Source organism: Camelina sativa, chromosome 12 (genome assembly GCF_030686135.1).
Source record: "Camelina sativa cultivar CO46 ecotype springtype chromosome 12, ASM3068613v1".
NCBI lineage: Eukaryota > Viridiplantae > Streptophyta > Magnoliopsida > Brassicales > Brassicaceae > Camelina > Camelina sativa.
This window is the reverse complement of record NC_141891.1, coordinates 4825919-4847203: the sequence shown is the minus strand read 5'-3', so window position 1 is coordinate 4847203 and position 21285 is coordinate 4825919. Positions and strand designations below refer to the sequence as shown.

The following is a 21285-nucleotide window of genomic DNA, read 5'->3' as shown; positions in this document are numbered from 1 at the left end:
TTACTGGCTGTCCCACAGTTGGCAATCTGAGTTTTTATGTGTTCCTGACGTGTTTTTGCAAGTCGTTGGGCTTATGTAAAGTGATAAAGTAATATTAATGTCGTTAATTGATTTATTTAACGAAGGTTGAGAATAATATTAATTGAACGGCCAGTTAGGGTATCATTACGATTGCATTTCAATGGTATTTTAGCTCATCTTCTACATCTGTAGAGGCAGATATTCTTATTAATTAGATCGATGAGATCGTATAAGTGCATGTGGTACACGTATTAATAATTTAATTGATCAAACAAAGTACAACCAACTGTGGAAAGAGCTGTCATGTTAAGATGATCAGATCTCTGGTACTTGGATCCAATGTCCAAAAAAACTACTAAAGGTTTTTAAAAGGATTTTTACAGAATATTTCATTTTTGTCCCAAACAAAATATGCCATTATTCAGGTTTTTTGGATTTGCCATTTTGTTTCAACTATTTTAGATTTATCATTTTTGTCACTAAAAAACTAAACATTTGGAAAAATTTATTCATAAAATACATACCTAATAACAAATACTATATCCTAAGAAAAAAATATAACCAACAAACTTCAAGTATAATGTGTAAATTTGCGCTTTTAAATTTTAAAAATGACAAATCCATAAAACTTTAGCCAAAATAACAAAATCTACAAATGTCAGAAAAAATAACTGTGCCATAATTGATTTATTATAAAATGTGCCAGGTAGAAACGTTAAAAATGCCATGTTAATAAGAGTTTTTTTTTAATGGAGTCAAGAAACTGTAGTTTTTTTGAATGATGTAGACGGTTTCAAGTAGCCACATTATATAACAAAGTGGTATATATATATAGAGATTGTTGGTAATTAAAAATCAATCATAAAACAAAAAGGTGTTTGATTGAAATGGTGTGTTGTGTAGTCGCATAAAGCATATATAACAGTTATTATTTAGTCACAAAATTAAATTACTACAGAAGAACTTAAAATGTTTAATGTTTCTAAAAGTTTATATACTATTTCAGTATTGTCAATCTACTTTCTAGCTTCTAGCACTACGGCACATGCTGACATGCATGCTATCAAGTCCTGGAAACACATTAGATTTTCTTTTTTCTTTTAACAAAACTAAACCAACTCTCTAGATCGAGAGGCAGAATTTGATTGTACTTTTGTACAACTTCGAATTTAAACATAATATAACACAAAAATACAAAATAAATATCCGAAATGGTTGTCTTTCGTGAAGGACTTGTCACTCCCAAAACAAAAGATGATACGGCGTCGGTCGAGTACATCCAACTTCGACAAAAAACCAAATGAATATTAAAAATTAAAACCACAATGTGACAAAGAAGTCGTATTTTGCCAACCGAATAAAAACATTATTTGTTAAGCATCTACATAATTAACTATCACTATGATGATTAATAATTTATGTATAATTAATAAGATCGTCCGAGCAATATAAACACTTCTACACATAACATGAAGATATATAGAGAACGCAGAGAGCAAAAGTAAAGATTCACAAGGAGAGAGACAGAGTTTAGAAGAGATGGGGAAGATAGAGGAGTACAAGCCGGAAATGGCGATGACTATGATTCAACTGTGTTATGCAGGAGTGAATCTATTTGCAAGAGCTACTTTGGTTAATGGATTAAGCCCTCGGGTTTTTATCCTCTATAGGCAAGCCTTTGCAACCATTTTCATCTTCCCATTTCTCTTCTTCTCCAGGTAATTTTAACATCAGCCCTAAGTTAATTTAATTTGCTTCTAAATCACCTTTCTCAATATCCCCTAAATGACAATGTGCATTTGTAGTTTGTTAAATTTCATTGGTTTTCAACTCAAAATCAAAATGATGGATTGATTCACATCTCATATATATTGTTAATTTATTTCTAACATAGTTAATTATTATCATTACTATGTGTCTTTTATTTTATTTTTTGGTTTGTAGGAAAAAATCAAAGATAGCTATAGCATCTTTGGATCTAAAGAGCTTTTCTTTAATATTTGTGGTCTCGCTTATAGGGTAAGTGTGTGTATAATAAGTTGTAATTTTTATTTCTTAATAGATGAATTTTAATGATTTGTATTATTAATTTGCTTTGCAGCGTTACAGTCAATCAGAATCTGTACCTTGAAGGTCTTTACTTAACTTCATCGTCCATGGGAAGTGCCGTTGGTAACATCATTCCTGCTATCACCTTCCTCATCTCATTTCTCGCCGGGTATATGCATACACACTTGCATGGAAATTGTGATTGATGTCTTTTATATACTAATTATTTCTGTTATTTAGATACGAGAAACTGAGTCTCCGGGATATAAGAGGACTAGCCAAGATTGCAGGGACGATCCTCTGTGTAGCAGGAGCGGTCTCCATGACTCTGCTTCGTGGACCAAAGATTCTCAACTCAGAATCAGCTTTACCGCTAGCTAAATCGGTATTGGGAAATGTTCTTAAAGATCAGAACATGTGGTTAGTTGGTTGTTTGTTCTTGTTCTCTAGCACTATTTGCTGGTCATTTTGGCTTATACTTCAGGTAAAATTAACTAAACAAACCATAGAATATAAACTTGTCTTTTTTGGTAAGGTTTCTTGTCTTACAAGGAAAGTGAACTCTGTTTCAACAAAACCCTAGGTGCCAATCTCTACCTATTATCCAGATAACCTCTCTTTATCAGCATGGATGTGTTTATTTGGAACAATGCAATGTGCGGTTGTCACTTTCTTCCTTGAGAAGGACTCAAACGCTTGGATTCTTCACTCCTACTCCGAGTTTGCGACATGTCTCTATGCAGTACGCACAAATAACATTGCTCTGTTTTTTTTTTTCTTTTATAGTAAATCCAAATGTTAGCGCAAATTCTAATCATGAATTGCGTTTCTAAGGGAATTGGGGCGTCGGCACTTTCGTTTACAGTCCAAGCTTGGGCTATATCAAAGAGAGGTCCTGTTTTCTCTGCACTATTTAATCCTCTATGTACAGTCATTGTCACAATCTTGGCGGCTCTGTTCTTCCAAGAAGAGATTTACACTGGAAGGTAAAAACATTAATATTCTCTTTAAGAAAACTTAAGATAACTACAATCGATAACCATAATCTGTTTTATCTTTTTGGAATAGCTTAATCGGAGGACTAGGGGTTATAATGGGACTTTACACTGTGTTATGGGGTAAAGCAAAAGATGTCATGATGAATCAAGAACAGAACAAAGACAGTGATCAGAACTCGGAAGTGAAGATTCATATCCAAGATTCATCAAACACAACAATCTATGACGGAGATCTGAAGAATCCTCTTCTCTCCAAACACAAATCAACCGAACAACTAAAATAACTCAAGATTCTTCCATCTGTTTCATAAATTTTTGAAAGCTGTTTTACTTTAATAAATAAACGTAATATCTATACTATTAAAAGGGAAGCATTTTTTACAAGGCAAAAATAAAATGGTAAAATATGACATAAAATGCCCATAAATATATTACAAAGCATACAAAACGAGAAGGGTATTAAAGTAAATTTTATAATAAAAACGCGCGGATCCTGTTGTGACCCGGATTGATTGTGTTCGGGTCATGTATTAATTGTTCGGAGCTGTTTTTCATACTTCTGTATCCAAACAGAATCGAAACAAGTTAAAAAACAAAGTAAGTATTTTCGTGTAAACAATTTAAGGAAACCATAATTATGGTTGACAAAAAAAAAAAAACCATAATTATGATATTTATGTACATATTTAATTTGGACAATAAATTCGAAACTGTATATATAAAGATATTTCATTTGATTATATATTTGGAGATATATCCGGAAACGATAATTTCTGATTTTGATGTTACCTAATACACAAAATATTCTAAATTTGTTTATAGAAATAATTTAAATATGTTTCTATTAAAATCGAGCAATTAAATTCAAAATTGTATATATGTATAAAAATTTAATTTGATTATATTTTGTGAGAAATCTGCGTAAACAATATTTATGATTTTCCTTTTTCAAAAACCTATATCCAAAACAAAATGAACAAATCTAAAATAATTACCAAAATCTTTTTTTTTTAATATCCAAAAATATATTGTCTTAGGAAATATATATTAATTTTCATCTCTCTATATAAGACGTGGCAAAGTCTTTAGTTTCGTTCGTTCACAATTTATTTCCAGCATCCGTATTTTGAGTTTTAAATTTTTTGACTTTTATTTTTCATTATCTTATAGTGTTTCAGATTTGAAACTCTACAAGAACATGTGAAACATAAAAGTCAAGACTGTATAACTTCTAAAATAGGAATGTTGTGAAACAATTAAGTAGTTATAATTGATTTTCTCTTACTATTCTTTTGAATAGTTACAGTTTATTTTTTTTTATTTTAGTACTTATATATACATTAATTATAATATATAGTGTACTTTTGCTGCATGATTATTTGTTTTTTATTTTTTTAAACAATTTATGATTATATTGTTACACATAGCCTATTAGTATTAAATCATATTAGTGTGATTCATTTCTTCTTTATATTTTCTCAAATCATAATGAATTTTGCAGTGAACTGGAAAAGAGGAGAAACAAATATATCTTTCAGAGGTAACATGGAATTGCATGTCTCGATGATGTCCACAACGTTGAATATGACTTCCCCCTCCCCGATCAAGCTTTTTTCTTTGGAGAGTCATTCAACTAAATCTTCATATATCCAATTATAGTTTGTGTAATTTTTTATACTTCCAAATTTAATTTAGCACACTAATATATCCAACAATTCTATTGTTATTTAGTTTCGGTCTTAAAGTGAAAATTATTATTTTAGTGATCATAAAATTTGGATAACTAAATTGACTTTCAGACTTCAATATTATAGAATTTCAGACCCTCTTATACTTATTTTATTCTTTGAGTTTATTTTTTTAGTTTTTTTGGTTGGTGTATTTTTAAAATATTGACGTTATTATCATAACTATCTTTCAAATATATCTTTAAAATAATTAGGAAGATTGCAATCTTTCAAATATATATATATATATCTTGCATCATATTTAATCAGTTTATGCCACACTTAAAACTCAGATAAAATTTGGGATTCTAAATATCTCACAAATAAAACTCAAAGCGTAAATGTGCGGGTCCAAAAGTATATTACAACTAAAATAAAACTTTATTTTTAATATATTGTTTTTCTTCTGCTTATCTGGCATAACCATGCTGCATGTACCAAATAAGAGATAAAATAATGTTAACTGACACGGCATGTATGTGTGATTCTATTAACTGAATGTTTCAAAGAAATTTTTTGTTCTCATCAAATACATTATTTTGTTTTGAATCAAACTATTATGTGATTGTGTGCTAAATTTTGGGAACATGATTTTGAGGAAATGAGAAAATAATAATGAGACTGAAACGAGATGGAAGAAGACAAACAAGATGAGAATATAAATTTAAAAAAAAAAACAAAATCTAGGGTCATGTTAGAATTAAAATAAATTAATACTTCCAATATATTATATAACATATTTTTCAATTTATCTAACATAAAAATGTTCAAAAGAAAAAGAAAAAACATTAAATTATGTTCTATAATATTTAAGAAAAAACTAAAACAAAAAAATGTAATCCAATATAAATGGACCATAAATCAAATAATAAGAATAAATAGGTCAACTATTTTCTAATATTTTTATCATATGATATGATATATAAATATATTATGAATTATATTTGTGTTTGTCCCAAACAGAAATTCAAGAATTTATGTTTTATTTCTCTCCCTTTTCTATTTCAAGAATATAAAATTGCTCCATATCGAATATGTACCATACTGCAACGGGCAATTATGAACGGGTAGATAAAATGGGACAGAAAAAATCAAAACTTGAATTACACTCACTCCAAAATATTTTCATTTGTCTCCAACAAGTTTTAAGCAGGTTTTATAACCATTTAAATAATTATAAATGATAGTTATATTTAATTCTCAAAATCTCACTAATTTAAGTAAGGGTTAATTTCTGGACGTTTTAGATTATGAAATTCATAACATACTTTCAAATATCAAATAACAAGTACATGAACATAAAATTTAAATATCTAAATTTAGTTTCAATTTTCCTTTTTGTTTTCAAATATGTAGATGTGAAAGAATGGGTACGGGAAAGGAACATGTAATCCAGAAAATAAAAATATTAGCTAAATTATTTCTGATAAAATACATGACGGAAATTATGGATAATGCGAATTCAAGCAGGGTATATGCCGATCAGACATACTATTTACTCATGTGTAATATGTGGAACATATTTTCGGCTGGTCATAGTGCTTTTATCCATAGCGGAGCAGGTATAACGTACGGGTTTGACCCCTTTGACAACTATATAATGGTCATTCGGTTCATGAAGTTTAACTGTTTTTAGTGATTTTATTCGATTTGATAGTTTATGAGTTTAATAAAAATATAGATGATCACTAATCCGGATCACACTTGATCCGGGTCCGTTATCGTGTCGATCCAATATTTATGGTGAAAAGATTATCATTTTAAATAATAACAAACTTGATGAAAGCAAACCAATAAAATATTATGTTATAAATGCTATACCAAATAAATATTTTTGTAATTAAAATCGTAATTTTTACAAATATCTTATTTGTTGGACTAAAATATACAAAATATTATTAAAACCATAGTTATGAGATGGAAAACACGACATATATGAGACATGATGGATTTTCTGTCCTAAACTAGACATATCATCTTTCGTTTACTATTTTTTAATATAATTGTCTTTACTAATAACAAAAACGAATTTGATCATTCTTTTTGTCTAAACCAAATACTATATTGGTATGATTTCGGATTATGAATGTTAATAACATTCCTAAAAGATACGTTTTCAAACATAACCTGCATGTACGAAATAAATTATAAATGTGTTAGTAAACTTAGTTTTTAAAATCAATCCCGCACATACGTGCGGGTCCGAATCTAGTGATTTATTAATGAAAAATCAAAGTCTAGCTTAAAATAAGACTAACATACTCCTAACGAAAATAAAACAAACGACTAAATCAAGGATTGTTGAAACCAGTGGGACGGGCATATCTCTCTTCTCGCTTGTTGTTCCGGAAGGCGCAACATCCCATACCATAGACGACAATGAGCATTATAAGGAAAACAATGTTGACAGTCGCAGCTCTTTTCCATGAGTAGTTAAGGTTGTCTATGAAACCGGCCTTGCAGGCTTGGCAATTGTAGCATAGCTTATCTTTCTGGCTGTCCCAAAGTTGACAATCTGAGTTTTTATTTGTCTCTGAGGTTTTGTTCCAAGTCGTTGGGCTTATGTAAGTGAAGTTACAGTCATTAGAAGGCTTGCAGCAACCAGACTGTAAACAAACACAAACAAATCAATATTTAATCATAGAAACTCATGATCCAAACGAAAAAAGGTCAAGACGATTAGGTTAGACTAATTGTAACTTAGGAACCCTAAAAAGACAAGTTGGAGTAAAGGAGTTTCAGAAATGGTTACCTGAAGAGAAGTGAGATGTTCTTTGTAGAAAGCAGAAACAGGCTCACTATCAGAGAAGCGAGAACAGATCTTGCTCTCGAAAACACAGCTTCTAATGTTGCTCCAGTGTTTAGCGTTGTTGACACGCTTCTGCAACCAATCAGAGTAAGCCTCAAGCCTATACTCTTTATAAGCCTTTCCAGGGATAGTTTCCCCGGAGCCTTTGCTAGTGACGACAAAGGCAAAGATGGTGAAACAGAGAACAGTGATGATCAAGAAGAACATCACAAATAGATAGAACCAGAAGAGCCACGTCACTCTGCAGCAAGATCCTACGACTCCAGAGATTGCAACTATCGTGAGGAAAGCGCCGAGAGCGATCAAGGGTTTGTCGAGGAACCGCTCGCATTGCGTTGAGCCGTTAGCGCTGAGCCAGATTCCGGTTATGAGTATCGGAACCGAGGAGAGGAGGACGAAGAAGTTGAGTATTCCTACGAGGGTGTTGGTAAAACGTACCATGGTGATGATGATGATAGAATTGAAAGAAGAAACAAAAGAGTTGGAGAAACTAAAGAAAGGGATCTGTGTTGTGTGATTAGGTTTGGGATTTGGGAAGGGTGAATTTGGATTTATAAAGTGGGAAGTGAAACGCGTAGAGGAGGAGGGAAGGTGAAGAGATTTGTAAAGAAGTTTCGTTATTGCCTTATATGGCTACACGACGAGTACTAATGTCTCTTCTTCGTCAAACTTTTTGTACTTTTGAGTTTTGAGTAATGTTTTCCTAAGGAATGTTTCAATAACTCTCACGCGCTTTCGAATGAGTGATTTAAAGTTTTAAGATCTATAAAATCTCAGTTATTGTTGTTAGAATCATTAAGAATATACTTTTTACGGATCTCTTTCCATATTATTTTGATGGTCACAATATCCGGAAATTCATTAAAGTGGTATATCGACATTGTGTCACATATGACTTAACGTGTGAAAGAGCTGATCTTTTTTTGCATGATTTCCACACGTATTTCCTTTTTCAATAGATTGGAAACATTGTGAATTTGTGATTATAGAAAATTTATATACGACGTTACACTATAATCCCATTAATCTCAACAATAGACTGATGATAGACACGTCAAATTGATCTTGAGATGTTTCGTTTGGTACAATCTCGATCTTCATATATTGAGGAATATACAATATAATAATTAGAAAGATTGGGATATATATATAGATTAATATAGAATAGGAAATTATGTTGGCATTTTAATACATTTTGGAAACTTAATTAGTGTTTTAGTGCCAATTATAAACACTATTTATAATTGGCAAAATAGGTGAGAGAGTGTTTGTGTGTTAGTGTGTGTGAGATAGGAGAGTTATTTATGACCCATTTGTGAGATTGAAAAATTAGGATAATTATTTAAATAATTGTTAATATAATCTTTTTTTAGAAAACTTTTCAGATACAAAAAAAAATCTATATTTTTTTCTTTATAATTTGATATGCATTTTGTTTAATAATTTTTAAATATATTCTATACATAGTGTACGGATGTCTGTACACATTATTAAGTGTATGGACTGTACACATTATTAAGTGTACGGATGTCTGTACACCTTATTAAATGTACGGATATCTGCATATCTTATTCAGTGTACAGATGTCTCTATACATTATTAAGTGTATAGATGTAATGTTTACACTTAGTAATGTGTATAAACATGTGTACACTTAACAAGGTGTGCAGATATCTGTACATTTAATAAGGTGTACAGACATCCGTACACTAAATTATGTGTACGGATACAAAATTTGTAAAAAAATATTTAACATTATCAAATAAAATCATCAAACAAAATACATATCAATTATAAAGAAAAAAATATAGATTTTTATATATTTGAATTTTTTTTTTTTAAACATATTACCAAAATATTTGAATAAATATATTTTTCCCTCATTTCTCTTTCTCTCTCACAATTCTATCTCACAAGTGGGACCCTGACTATTTTTCCAATTATAAATAGTACATGTACTACTTTTCAAATTATGTTTCGAAAACGTACTAAAATGCCTAATATCCCAAGTATATATGTAATTAAATGTTTGCATAAAAAAAGGCAAAAAAAAAAATTGTTAGAAAAACAATATACAATAGCGTACATAATAAAGTCGGGTGTCTTCCCGACTGTCTGGATGGAAGGGGCGGGTCTTGAGCCTCGCAGGGAGGATTACCCTGACTAAAACAGTCTTAACATCTATCCCTGTCCATACAATGAGCTCCATTATGCTTCCAAAATCAACGTTGAGTGCCTTGGATAAGATCTCGCGAAATTTTGTGTGGGGAAGTAGTGCTGAGAAGAAGAAGCAGCACCTTGTTTCATGGAAAAATCTCTGTTTACCAAAGAGTGATGGTGGTTTGGGTTTACGCGCTGCAGAAACTATGAATAAGGCCATGATCTTCAAGATAGGCTGGCGGATTCTGCAGAACGGGAACAGTCTATGGGGTTCTGTGTTACGAAGCAAATATAAAGTGGGGTGTTGTGAGTCTCCCTCTTGGCTTGTCACGAAGGGCAGCTGGTCTTTGACATGGCGAAGTATAACCGTGGGGCTTCGGGAAGTGGTATTACCAGGCTTGAGTTGGATCCTAGGTGATGGGGTTTCTATTAAGTTCTGGACAGATCATTGGCTTGGAGACGGTCTGTTTATTGATGATGTTACTCAGGCTGTCCCGGTAACAGAGTTGAACTCGCGTGTTAGGGATTTCTGGTTTGACGGAGTTGGTTGGGATTGGACACGATTGGGGATGTTTCTTCCACAACATACACTATTGTGTCTTGCTGCTGTTGGGGTAGATACTTTCACTGGTGCAAAGGATAGAGTAACATGGAGAGCGACTCTGGATGGCGTTTTCTCTGTTAAATCTGCCTACTATTGTTTAATCAAAGACTCCATATTAAAACCGAATATGTCTGTGTTGTTTCGAAGGGTTTGGACAGTTGTAGTGCCAGAGAGAGTTCGTGTCTTTCTCTGGTTGGTCGTCAGTGGAGTGGTCAGTGGAGTGGTTATGACGAATGCAGAAAGATGCAGGCGCCATCTAAGTGACTCCAAAATCTGTCAGGTGTGCAAGGGAGGAGAGGAAACGATCCTTCATGTCATGCGGGATTGTCAAGCTATGTCGGGTGTTTGGAACCGTTTAGTTCCACCTCGTAGGCGAGGTTTATTCTCTCAACAGCCCTTACTGGAGTGGATTTTCACTAACCTGGGCAATCTGATAAATGCGGGAGGGACCCCTTGGGCTACTCTGTTTGGTATGACTGTTTGGTGGGCATGGAAGTGGCGATGTATCAATGTTTTTGGTGAGACTGGTAAATGTCGGGACAGGGTGCAATTCGTCAAGGATAAGGTGAAGGAAGTATGCTTAGCACATTCTGATATGCGAGGTGGGCGTGGACATGTTACACGGGTAGTGAGACAGATTGCGTGGCAACCCCCACAGGATGGGTGGCTAAAGTTTAACACCGACGGTGCCTCCCATGGAAACCCAGGGCCTGCTACAGCTGGTGGAGTGCTGCGGGATAGTGAGGGGAACTGGCTTTTCGGGTTTTCTCTTAACATTGGTTGTTGCTCGGCGACCCTGGCTGAATTGTGGGGGGGGGGGTATATTATGGGTTGTACTTTGCTTGGGCGCGGCGCATTGCTCGGTTGGAGATAGAAGTGGATTCTGAGGTTGTCGCTGGCTTTTTCGACAAGGGGATTGCTGATACGCATTCCTTGTCTCCCCTAGTACGCTTGTGCTATGGCTACATATCGAAGGACTGGCTAGTCCGTGTCTTCCATGTCTATAGAGAGGCAAATCGTCTTACAGATGGTTTGGCTAATTATGCCTTCTCTAGACCGCTTGGTCTGCAGTTGTTAGAGTCTTGTCCTATTTCAGTTATTTCTGTTTTAGACGATGATGTGAGAGGAGTCTCGACTTCTCGTTCTATTGGGTTGTTATTTTTTATTTTAATAAAATAAGAGAGGCTTAGGTCTCTCCTGATTCACCAAAAAAAAAAAAAAGTGTTATCCCATATGTATGAATCTATGATAAATAATAGCAAAAATAACAGCATCAAAGCTAAAGTAAGAAGATCAGCTATATATATATGCATGCAAAACCTCTTCAATGCATGTGAATAGTTATCACGAGACCATAGTGCCTAAAAAACTACGATTACAAATGTATTTGGATTACCATAACATCGAGCTCTCTCTCTCTCTCTCTGCGTCTATTATACCCATAAACACAAATAAGTTATAAGGAACCAATCTTCATTAATACAATAGTATATAGCGACTAAACTAGCAATGCAAGAGCAAGAACACAAAACTAAAATTAACAGTTTCCATCACTAAATCATATGTCCACCGAATATATCGATCCTAGGTAGACAATCAAATATCAACATCCCTTGAATCGTAGATATTCTATGCTGACTATGCAACATATATAGCCTTGCTAAAGTTTACATATGTGAATATGTAATTAACCAACCTTTCGAATGCAAAACCTATTAAATCAAGTCACAAACTTCTATGGAAATTTGAGCTTCGTCAAAGCATAGATGAGCTTCTATAATCGTCGTTTCCGTTGAACTCTGATGGAGTGAGTAGTTTTCATTTATCTTATCCCTACGCAAAAATTGTCATTCGCTCAAGAAAAATATCTACAGTTTATCCCTCTTGATTTAGACCGAAGAAATAAACCTAAGCTAGTTTGGTTTTCTTAGCCAAACCGAATGGGTTTATTTGAACACAAATATATAAATCCTGTGTATAAAAATAAAATCTTCAATTGGCTGAGGTCAGAGCATGACCGAAATTTTCCGATTTTGTTGCATAATATATATCTGCCTAATGGTCAAAGCCGACAAGCATAACCCCATGACACAATGATTATAAAATCCTTTGCCTATACGGATATAAAATGAAAATCATATGTTCCACAGCCTTCATATGCATCATTGTATTATGCAATAACAAATTTAGAGCGTACCGACCTTAAATTTAAACTAAATCGTTCTAACAATAGTAATTAGAAGGGTAACTCGTACACCCTTTCCTCTCTTTTGCATAATACAAATGATATAATTAGTGTAGAATAGATTAGTAAGTACTGTACTGTCGGTGGAGAAGATAACGTGGCATTGAGTACTTCACAGCTGGACCGTAAGATTACGACTCCTATCCCTACAATTAAATTCCTCAGCGGATCCAACGGTTACCGTACACCTTTTTTTAATCAAGTCTCGTCTTAGTCGTCCCCACCCACCACTTACATCAAACAATATATTACCTTCACTTTCTCTGCTGTCCTACTACTCTCCCCAGCTGTCTAGAGATATTCCTAAATTTCTTTTTAATTAATTAGCCCTCCAATGATCCCGTAACAACTACTAGTACTAAGAAATCACGATTAACAGTAGTAGTAAATTATTTAACATGATACGGTGTGTTCTTTTTATCTTTTTTTTGGTTTTTTGCTTGTCTTAAAAGAAACGAATAATTTTAAAATTGTTTTCATCAGTATTAATCCTAATTAAGAAACGAATCACACAATAACAATGTAGAAGATGAGAAAGAAAAAAAAAAATATTCATTAAAAATAATACTGTAGTAATAATAAAAATGTCACGGTTAATGTACAACAAGCTTGGCTTTAGTATTGTATCCGTAATAAGAAAGATACCATCTAACGAACTTCTTCAACCCGGTTTCCAAATCGGTTGTCGGTTTATACCCGAATTCGTTTCGGGCTGAGCTTATATTCGCATGTGTGAACGGTACGTCGCCGTTTCCTGGCATCTCCACGTAGTTCCTCTTCGCCTTCACCTTCAGATGCTTCTCCAATATATCCACCAGGATCGGTACCGTGACAGGAGACGTGTTCCCCAGGTTAAAGATCCGGTACGGTGCTGATCCGCGTTTTTTACCACCCGACCCGGTACTTTTACCCGACGAATCGAGTGATCCTAAGCAGCCTCTGACTATATCGTCGATGTATGTGAAATCCCGGGCTAGATCGACCCGGTTTTTACCCCGGTATATCGTGATCGGTTTACCTTGTAGGATGTTTCTGGTGAATGAGAAGTACGCCATGTCCGGTCTACCCCAAGGTCCGTAAACCGTGAAGAATCTTAAACCGGTAATGGCAAGACCGTAAATATGGTTATAAGTGTGGGTGATTTCTTCGCCGGCTTTTTTCGTTGCGGCGTAGAGACTCGCCGGTTGATCTGTACGGTCTGATTCAGAGAACGGAACTTTCTCGTTGAGACCGTAGACGGAGCTAGACGAAGCCCAGACAATCGCCGGCTGAGGATTCGCCGCTTTGCAAATCTCAAGGAGGTTCACGAGTCCGGCGATGTTGCTGTGTACATACGACTGAGGATTCTCCAAAGCGTACCTAACTCCGGCCTGAGCAGCGAGATGCATCACGTGAGTGAAAGCGACGACATCGAAGAGCTTCGCCAATAGCTTGCCGTCGTTGAGATCTCCTTCGACGACGAAGATCCCTCTCGACGACAAGAGAGATCTGCGCGCGCGTTTCAAGGAAGGATCGTAGTAATTGTTGAAATTATCAAGTCCGACGACGCCGTCGCCGCGTTTTCTCAAAGCGAGAGAGACGTGGCTGCCGACGAATCCGGTAGCGCCGGTAACGAGGACGGAGATACCGCCGGAGCGATGGATCTGAGCGGAGGTGCGAACCTGTTTCTCCCACTGGATACCTCCCCAGGAAGCGGTTAGGTAACGGCTACCGGAATCGACGAAGCTTTGGAAACTCAAGTAAGAAGCGGTGAGAGCGATGAGGAAGAGAGCCCAAAGGAACATGGTGCTCGTTGAAGCGAAACATCGGTGGAGCTGACGGTTTGACCGGTCAATTTTGAATTTACCAGGCGTTGACGGAAACAACTCATCTTCTATTGAAGGCATAATTTTAACAATTTTATTTTATTTTATTTTCTTCTTCTTCTTTAACAAAAATTTATCGAAATCAAAACAATTACAGAGGAAAGAAGAAGAAGAAGAAGAAGACAGATGCAGATTTTTTTTTTTTTTTTTTGTGGGGTTTTTTTACAAAAAAGCATCTGCTAAGGAGAAGAGGAAGAGACGGAGAAAGTATATATACAGGTTGGAGTTAGGGGACAAGGAGACGCGTTATTTTGATTGCCAGATTGTCACCTTTTTTTTTTTTATAACAAAACAAATTCTTTGTTGACAATAAACATATATAAAAAAAAAAACAATTAATTATTACTGATTAATAACTGGATAAAAAATGGCTAAATCTACCGCAAATCTTCATTTTATTTACCGCATTTCAAGGAGGAAAACCCTATTCAAGAATTCAAATTTTAATGTGTGTGAAAGTTGAAAGGGAGTGAATAAAAAGATAAAACATATTTAATTTTTATGGCGTCTACAATGTTTTAAGTTTGAAAGAATTTTCACTTGAGATTTCAGATTTTCGTTTTATGTATTTTTATTGTTAAGATTAGAAATAATATTTTGTATTCTTCTATACAATTTGAAATCATCATATACATAAATAAATGTGGAAAAAAGCGTCTAATAGTAGAGCATTGAGCTCATTCAACAAGATTTAATTAACACATGTTATCTCTCTAAATCAAAATTTAATTAAAAAGAACGTGCGACCGACTTACAACTAATTTTGTCTAAGCTTCAGAAAGACCACATGTGCCTAGGTCATCGGTTGTGGTTTGTTTATATGAATGATGGCTCTTATGAAAACAAAAGTCCGGATCGCAAGGCTTGGTCCGTGGATTTAAAAGGTGTATCTATCTTCAATCTACATTCACATATACTACTATAAAATAATATACTACTATAAAATAAAACTTTTATAAACGGTGGCATTAAAGAAAAAAAAAAAGCTTTTGTCAATAAGTTTTATTGACAAAAGCAGATAAATAAAAAGCCGATATTTTTTGATGTGTAATTTGCTTAATCAGTACTCGAAAAAAATTGTAGTGATCTTTGTATGATTTTGCCGACTGGCCCGCACTGGGTCAAGTTCAGTATTATACACTATTTTAACAAATGAATACTACAGTATATCTTAGATTTGTAGTTAAGCAAAGAGTGTTTTAAGTTGTTTGCTTGGGGGAAAAAAAAAAGTAATGTAGTAAATATTGAAAGAGGATAATGTGAAGAAGGAGGAGGGAGGACGTGCGGACCACACAGCATTCACCATTGGCTGTTTTGGGAAAGCGATGAGAGAATGACTGACATGTTCATAATCATAATAATAATAATTTTAACAAACTGCGTGCCGTCTCCACGTATCTCTCTAAACATTTACCGCTTCCCCAAGTCGCGGTTTCACCATAGAAAAGACAAAGGGATGATGGGTCACCGCTCACCGGAAACCGGATGTATCGGTTGAGACTTTCGTCTTTCCAGACCTTGTATTACCGGTGATACCCAGTAATTTTTGGACGGTGCTCTTTTCTATTTTTTTTTTTTTTTTTTTGATGCTATTATTATTTTTTTCCAAAAAAAAAAAAATATTGTTCCTTTCGTAACTATTCTGCTCTTAAACATTTTTTGTTCTTTCAAAACTGATTACGGTACATCATAATTTAAATATTTAATACTATCTCAATACTCAAAGGCAGATTCATTTCCTTTTAGTATATTCTATATTGGGTAAGGTTATATTACAAACGCGTGAATTAAGTTGATAAAATCGATTTTACTCTTTACAATGGCTATTATTTCATATCTATTTCTTTGTTTATTCGAAAAGATTCTTTAGTTTTTATTTTTATATGGGGAAAGATTCTTTGTTTCCAGACTAAAAATTGTATTGTTGGGCAAGAAAAGATTTGCCGAGAGATCTTTGCTTGATTTACAAATTATATATTTTTCTATAATTGATGGAGTGAGCAATTAGGGTCCGTCAAGTCTATATACTAGTAGTACCTATAAATACATATATAGCACTACTTAACCATTGTTTGAATCTTTGTCTTCAAGCTACCAATGCTTAACTCCTAGCATTGCTTCATTTATTATACGAAAATTTTGAAATTATTACAGTAATAATTACCAAAAACTAGGACTGTTTAACACTTCAATCATTTCGTTAGGTTTTGCGGAACAAGATGTACCTAGACTAGAGAGGCCAATGAAAATCTGAGTTTGGTCTAAGCTTTCGAGTTTCGAGTATGTTAGGTGATAGGTCTGACTTTAGTCCGGTTACTTGAGTTCAAATTTCAGCTCCCTTCCTTTGTTTTTTTTTCCCCATTTTTCTCGGTAGTATGAATTTTCGATGTTGATTATTCGATACATATCAAAATAAAGCAAATCTAGTTGTAATTAGAAAAGAAAGGTTAAAACTTTTATGTTTTCTACTCTGTTTGGTTCTCTATATTCATAAACTACACTATTAAATATTTCCTCTGTCTCACAAAGATTGATGTTTAAGGATATTTTTTTGTCCCACAAAAATTGATGTTTTATAAACTTCAAGAAGTAATCATTGAAAATATTGAAAATTTTGGATTGTTATTGATTTATATTTTCTCTCTCTACTAAAAAGTAATTATAAATTAAATTTATAAATAAAAACTAAAATTTTCTTAATATGTGTGAAAGTATTAAAGCATCAATCTTTGTGAGACAGAGGGAGTACTACGTTTCTAGTAGTATTTATTTTACTCGGGGTTTACAAAAGAACATGTCAACTTTGTTTAGTAAACGTGTGAAATGACTCAAATACAAACACGATCGTTACAATACATACTACCAATGACCATCATTAGGTGCGCTAACTCGATTAACTATAATATGTGGTCATGTATGGTTGGTGTTTCACTTTTTTTTTTTTATCAATCCTTAGAAACTTGTTTTCTTTATTGAAGATTATTCTCAAATTCTAATTAATTACCAATTTACGGTTGATTGCACATGCTTCGATCCAAAATCTAAAGATATTCTACGGCTAGCCAAGGAGGAACCCTTTTTTTTTTTTTGTGAAATACTTGAATAGACACTAAGCGAGGACACACTCAAGCAAACCATAACTTTATATAGTCTTATAACGAAGCGACAATTTATTCATCCCACTCCCTCCTTACATACGATATTAATTGCGACAAACCAACATAAAACATACTTATACTTTCACACTTTCAGTAGAAAATTAATTGTACATTATAAATTAGTTACCAGATCCTGATCCGGCTCTGGATCCAGCAAATGAACCAGCAGATGAACCAGCTGAACCACCAGAACCACTAGAACTCGAACTTGATGACGAGCTAGAGCTAGATGATGATCTGGAACCTGAACCTGATCCAGAACCAGCACCAGCACCAGAGCCTGACCCGCCGCCAAGACCAATCCCCAATCCAACGCCCAAACCGATTCCAATCCCACCTAGGTCAAGTCCCAAATCTTTTCTTGCGACTCGGCTCTCGGTTAACATAACTAAACTTGAAACAACTAATAAACCAAGAAGAACTAGACCTTGGGCCCTAGCCATTTTGGAAATCTTCGTGTGTAAAGACTTGCTTACTGGTATATTTGAGTTTATAGTGTCACTTGATTTGTTAGATACATAAGAGAATAACACGTTCGTGTATATATAGAAGCTTTGGGATAGTGTGAGCCGTTACGTGTATATCACCAAATATAACTCAACCTAAAATATACACAGTAGAACCTCGATAAATTAATATTCTTTAAATTAGTATTCGCTATAAGTTAATAAATTTTTCCGGTCCCGAGTTGGATCGGTGTAAAAAATGACATTTCGATAAATTAATAAGATAATATTTTTTTTGAAAATCCTATGTAAATATAGTCCCATCAATATTATAAACTAATAATCAAATAAACTAAATATATATATATATATATATGTATATCTAAGAAAATCTAGTGAAATATGACTTTATTGTTGTTTGACTATTCTTGAATTTGCATTATTGTTGGAGAATATCTCTAATATTTTTCAATGTCATCTTCTCAAATCGCATCAAAAAATAGTGGAGAGTACTAAATGCGATAATTGCTTCTTCTCTAAATGTGATAATATCTTTTTCGACTTCAACATTACCATGAAAGATAGTAGTAGCAATTCCTTCTAAACTCTAAACTTCTAACATTTATCATTTTTACCTAAACTCTAAACTTAGCAATTACACTAGCCAAGATTATAAATTAAAAAAATTATTTTAAAATGTGAAATGGTAACAAAAGTATCTTATTTTGTAATAGAAAATTTTCAAAAGTATGAAAATTAAAAAATCTCTTCATATAAATTAAAATCTCTATAAATTAATAAAATTTCATGGTCCCGACCTTATTAATTTATAGAGGTTTTACTGTCTATATATTTAGTTTTGTTATAGTTTAATTTACTCGTACTTAAATTCAAAAAGGAACCACGAATACTAATTGAGCACGTTTAACTTGTAGCAAATCTAGTCAAGTGTATGTTTTGATTAGCAATATGCAAAAAGGAAATTGAATTCCTAGGTGTAGTGAATTAAATAACCCAAGTTAACTCGCAAGGTTTCGCAAGGTTTATTAAAAGTTTAAAGCCACTGATGAATTATTAAGATAATCGTTTAGTGGCAAAAATCACTACGTCATCATATATGACAGTTTTACACCAATCCGCAAATCAGCTAGGTCTATAATGATTATCCGAAATGCGTAATAAGAGTATTATCTCGCTTTAGTTCAAATTTAACGAAACTTTCAAGATAATAGAGCTCTGGCAAGTGCATATTTTTTAAATGTGGATGCAGGTGATGTGTGCATTAATCTTTTGCTGCTACCAAACCCACCAGAGTCGACGGTCCACTAAATTGAGTGGAAGCGTGGTAGTGGATCATGCACGCTGAAACCAGTCACTCATATATGGTCACTAATCTATGGTTCCACTATGCATTATTTATTCAACCTATGACACGTGCTTAAATCATTGTTCGAGAAAGATCGAAACTATACGTTCACATTGGTTATGTTTTTTATTGCTATGTATGTATGACCCATAATGTTCAATACTCCTATAGAATATAAAAAAGTCATCGAATTCATTTTTTTATCAAGAGAAAATTGTTCTCTGGCTGTCACTTACACAATTTTACTGACACCAATACTTATTAATAAGTTTGAACATAATTTGTTCTTCTTCCCAAAAAAAAAAAAAATTGAATCAGTGTTGAGTTTTCAAAAATTAAGAAATGTTGTCTAAAATAAGTTTATTTCAATCATTGGATCCAACTAATTTTAAGTGTATGTTATAATTATAATTATGATAACGATCATGCTGTTTAATTCTTTGGATCTAAAATTGAATCCTAGTCTTAAATTTCAATATATATATATTGTTATATATAAAATATAATCTAAACCATTACAAACACGTTTCCTTAGTTAAATCCATTAACTGTAAACGACTTCGGAATCCTATGCTTGAGTCTAAACTTTCTTACTTTACGAGAAGTTCTTTTGCAGATAATACATATATATTGTATATTTCGGATTAGTTCATTAATTTATTCTAACATATTGAACGTAACACATGACAAACAAACAAAAAGAAAAGAAGAGCAAATCAAAATCCTCAAAAAAGAAATTACATTACAACTTATATAGTACAAAGTAAAACATCCACAACACCAAGAATCCAATTCGAATATGGAATAGTACAAAGCTATAACCAAACAATATTAGAATCTTTTCCCATCTCCTTTACTCCACCCACTTTAGAAAATTTACTTTTCTATCGTTTTATTGTTTCATACTAATAACATAATAATATAATTACGTTTAAAACACAATCTTGACCGATGTGTGTTATTTGCATGCATGCAATATTCTTTCATTCAGTCGTCGCCACCACCACCGTATCCTCCTCCATATCCACCGCCTTCACCGTACCCTCCTCCGTTACCGGATCCACTACCTCCACCTCTACCCCCTCCTCCTCCGCCTCCTCCACCGTGACCCCCTCCTCCTCCACTTCCCCTTCCACGGCCTGACCCCGAACGTCCTCCCGAACCAGACCCGGCACGTGATCCGGCGTACGATCCAGCTTCGGATCCCGCATCACCTCCACCACCACCGGAGCTCGAAGAACTGCTGGAGCTAGATGAGGAAGACGAGCTTGACCCTCCTCCTCCAGATCCAGATCCGGCACCAGCTCCGGATCCGGATCCTCCTCCACCGATACCTATACCAATACCAAGACCAGCACCTATCCCGCCAAGGTCCAAACCCAAGTCTTTTCTTGCGACCCGGCTCTCGGAGACTAGGACAGATGTGGCCAGTATCAAAGTTATTAGAACAAGTGATGATGAGTTACTGAGAGACATATTTTATTATTTTTTTGTGTGGCAATGCCCAATTTAGAGTGCTTTTGCAGAGCTCTTGATGAATATGATACAATAATATGTTGAATGTATTTATAGGCGTTCCAGAGCATATGTTAGTATGGTATGGTAGTGAAAATCCTACAAGTCAAAAGTTGTATCCAACTGTCCATATTCTAATCGTAACATTGGTTATTAATCATGACTTATGAATGTAATAGGCGTTGTGAGAAAATAGATAAACTACTATTAACCTTAAAAAATATTCAAAAATTGAAGGTTCTAGTATATAGTATATACTGTATAAGAGACATATATATATATCTAAGCTTGCAATCATTAATTACGTTTAACCAACTTAAAA

The 21285-nt window shown here is 33.9% G+C and overlaps 5 protein-coding genes across 5 annotated transcripts; 1 reads left to right on the top strand and 4 right to left on the bottom strand.

Annotated features, from left to right (window-relative positions):
* The first annotated feature begins 1434 nt into the window (after positions 1-1434).
* LOC104730274 (WAT1-related protein At4g30420-like) lies at positions 1435-3434 on the top strand. The gene is made up of 7 exons (XM_010449418.3): positions 1435-1739; positions 1966-2040; positions 2123-2239; positions 2311-2554; positions 2654-2812; positions 2905-3056; positions 3139-3434. Exons 1-7 carry the CDS (start codon positions 1561-1563, stop codon positions 3350-3352), a joined length of 1140 nt encoding a protein of 379 aa, XP_010447720.2. The 5' UTR covers positions 1435-1560; the 3' UTR covers positions 3353-3434.
* Positions 3435-6964: 3530 nt separating this feature from the next.
* On the bottom strand, positions 6965-8324 carry LOC104730273 (tetraspanin-9-like). Its single transcript, XM_010449416.2, has 2 exons — positions 7548-8324; positions 6965-7401 (listed from the first exon to the last, which is right to left on the bottom strand). Exons 1-2 carry the CDS (start codon positions 8043-8045, stop codon positions 7087-7089), a joined length of 813 nt encoding a protein of 270 aa, XP_010447718.1. The 5' UTR covers positions 8046-8324; the 3' UTR covers positions 6965-7086.
* Positions 8325-13075: 4751 nt separating this feature from the next.
* On the bottom strand, positions 13076-14804 carry LOC104730272 (UDP-glucuronate 4-epimerase 1). The gene has a single exon (XM_010449415.3). It carries the CDS (start codon positions 14497-14499, stop codon positions 13207-13209), a length of 1293 nt encoding a protein of 430 aa, XP_010447717.1. The 5' UTR covers positions 14500-14804; the 3' UTR covers positions 13076-13206.
* Positions 14805-17603: 2799 nt separating this feature from the next.
* Positions 17604-18191, bottom strand: LOC104730271 (glycine-rich protein). Its single transcript, XM_010449414.3, has one exon. The coding sequence runs from the start codon at positions 18077-18079 to the stop codon at positions 17756-17758; it is 324 nt and encodes a 107-aa protein (XP_010447716.1). The 5' UTR covers positions 18080-18191; the 3' UTR covers positions 17604-17755.
* A 1979-nt stretch (positions 18192-20170) lies between these two features.
* On the bottom strand, positions 20171-21086 carry LOC104730269 (uncharacterized). Its single transcript, XM_010449413.3, has one exon. The coding sequence runs from the start codon at positions 20922-20924 to the stop codon at positions 20436-20438; it is 489 nt and encodes a 162-aa protein (XP_010447715.1). The 5' UTR covers positions 20925-21086; the 3' UTR covers positions 20171-20435.
* Between the last annotated feature and the right edge of the window lie 199 nt (positions 21087-21285).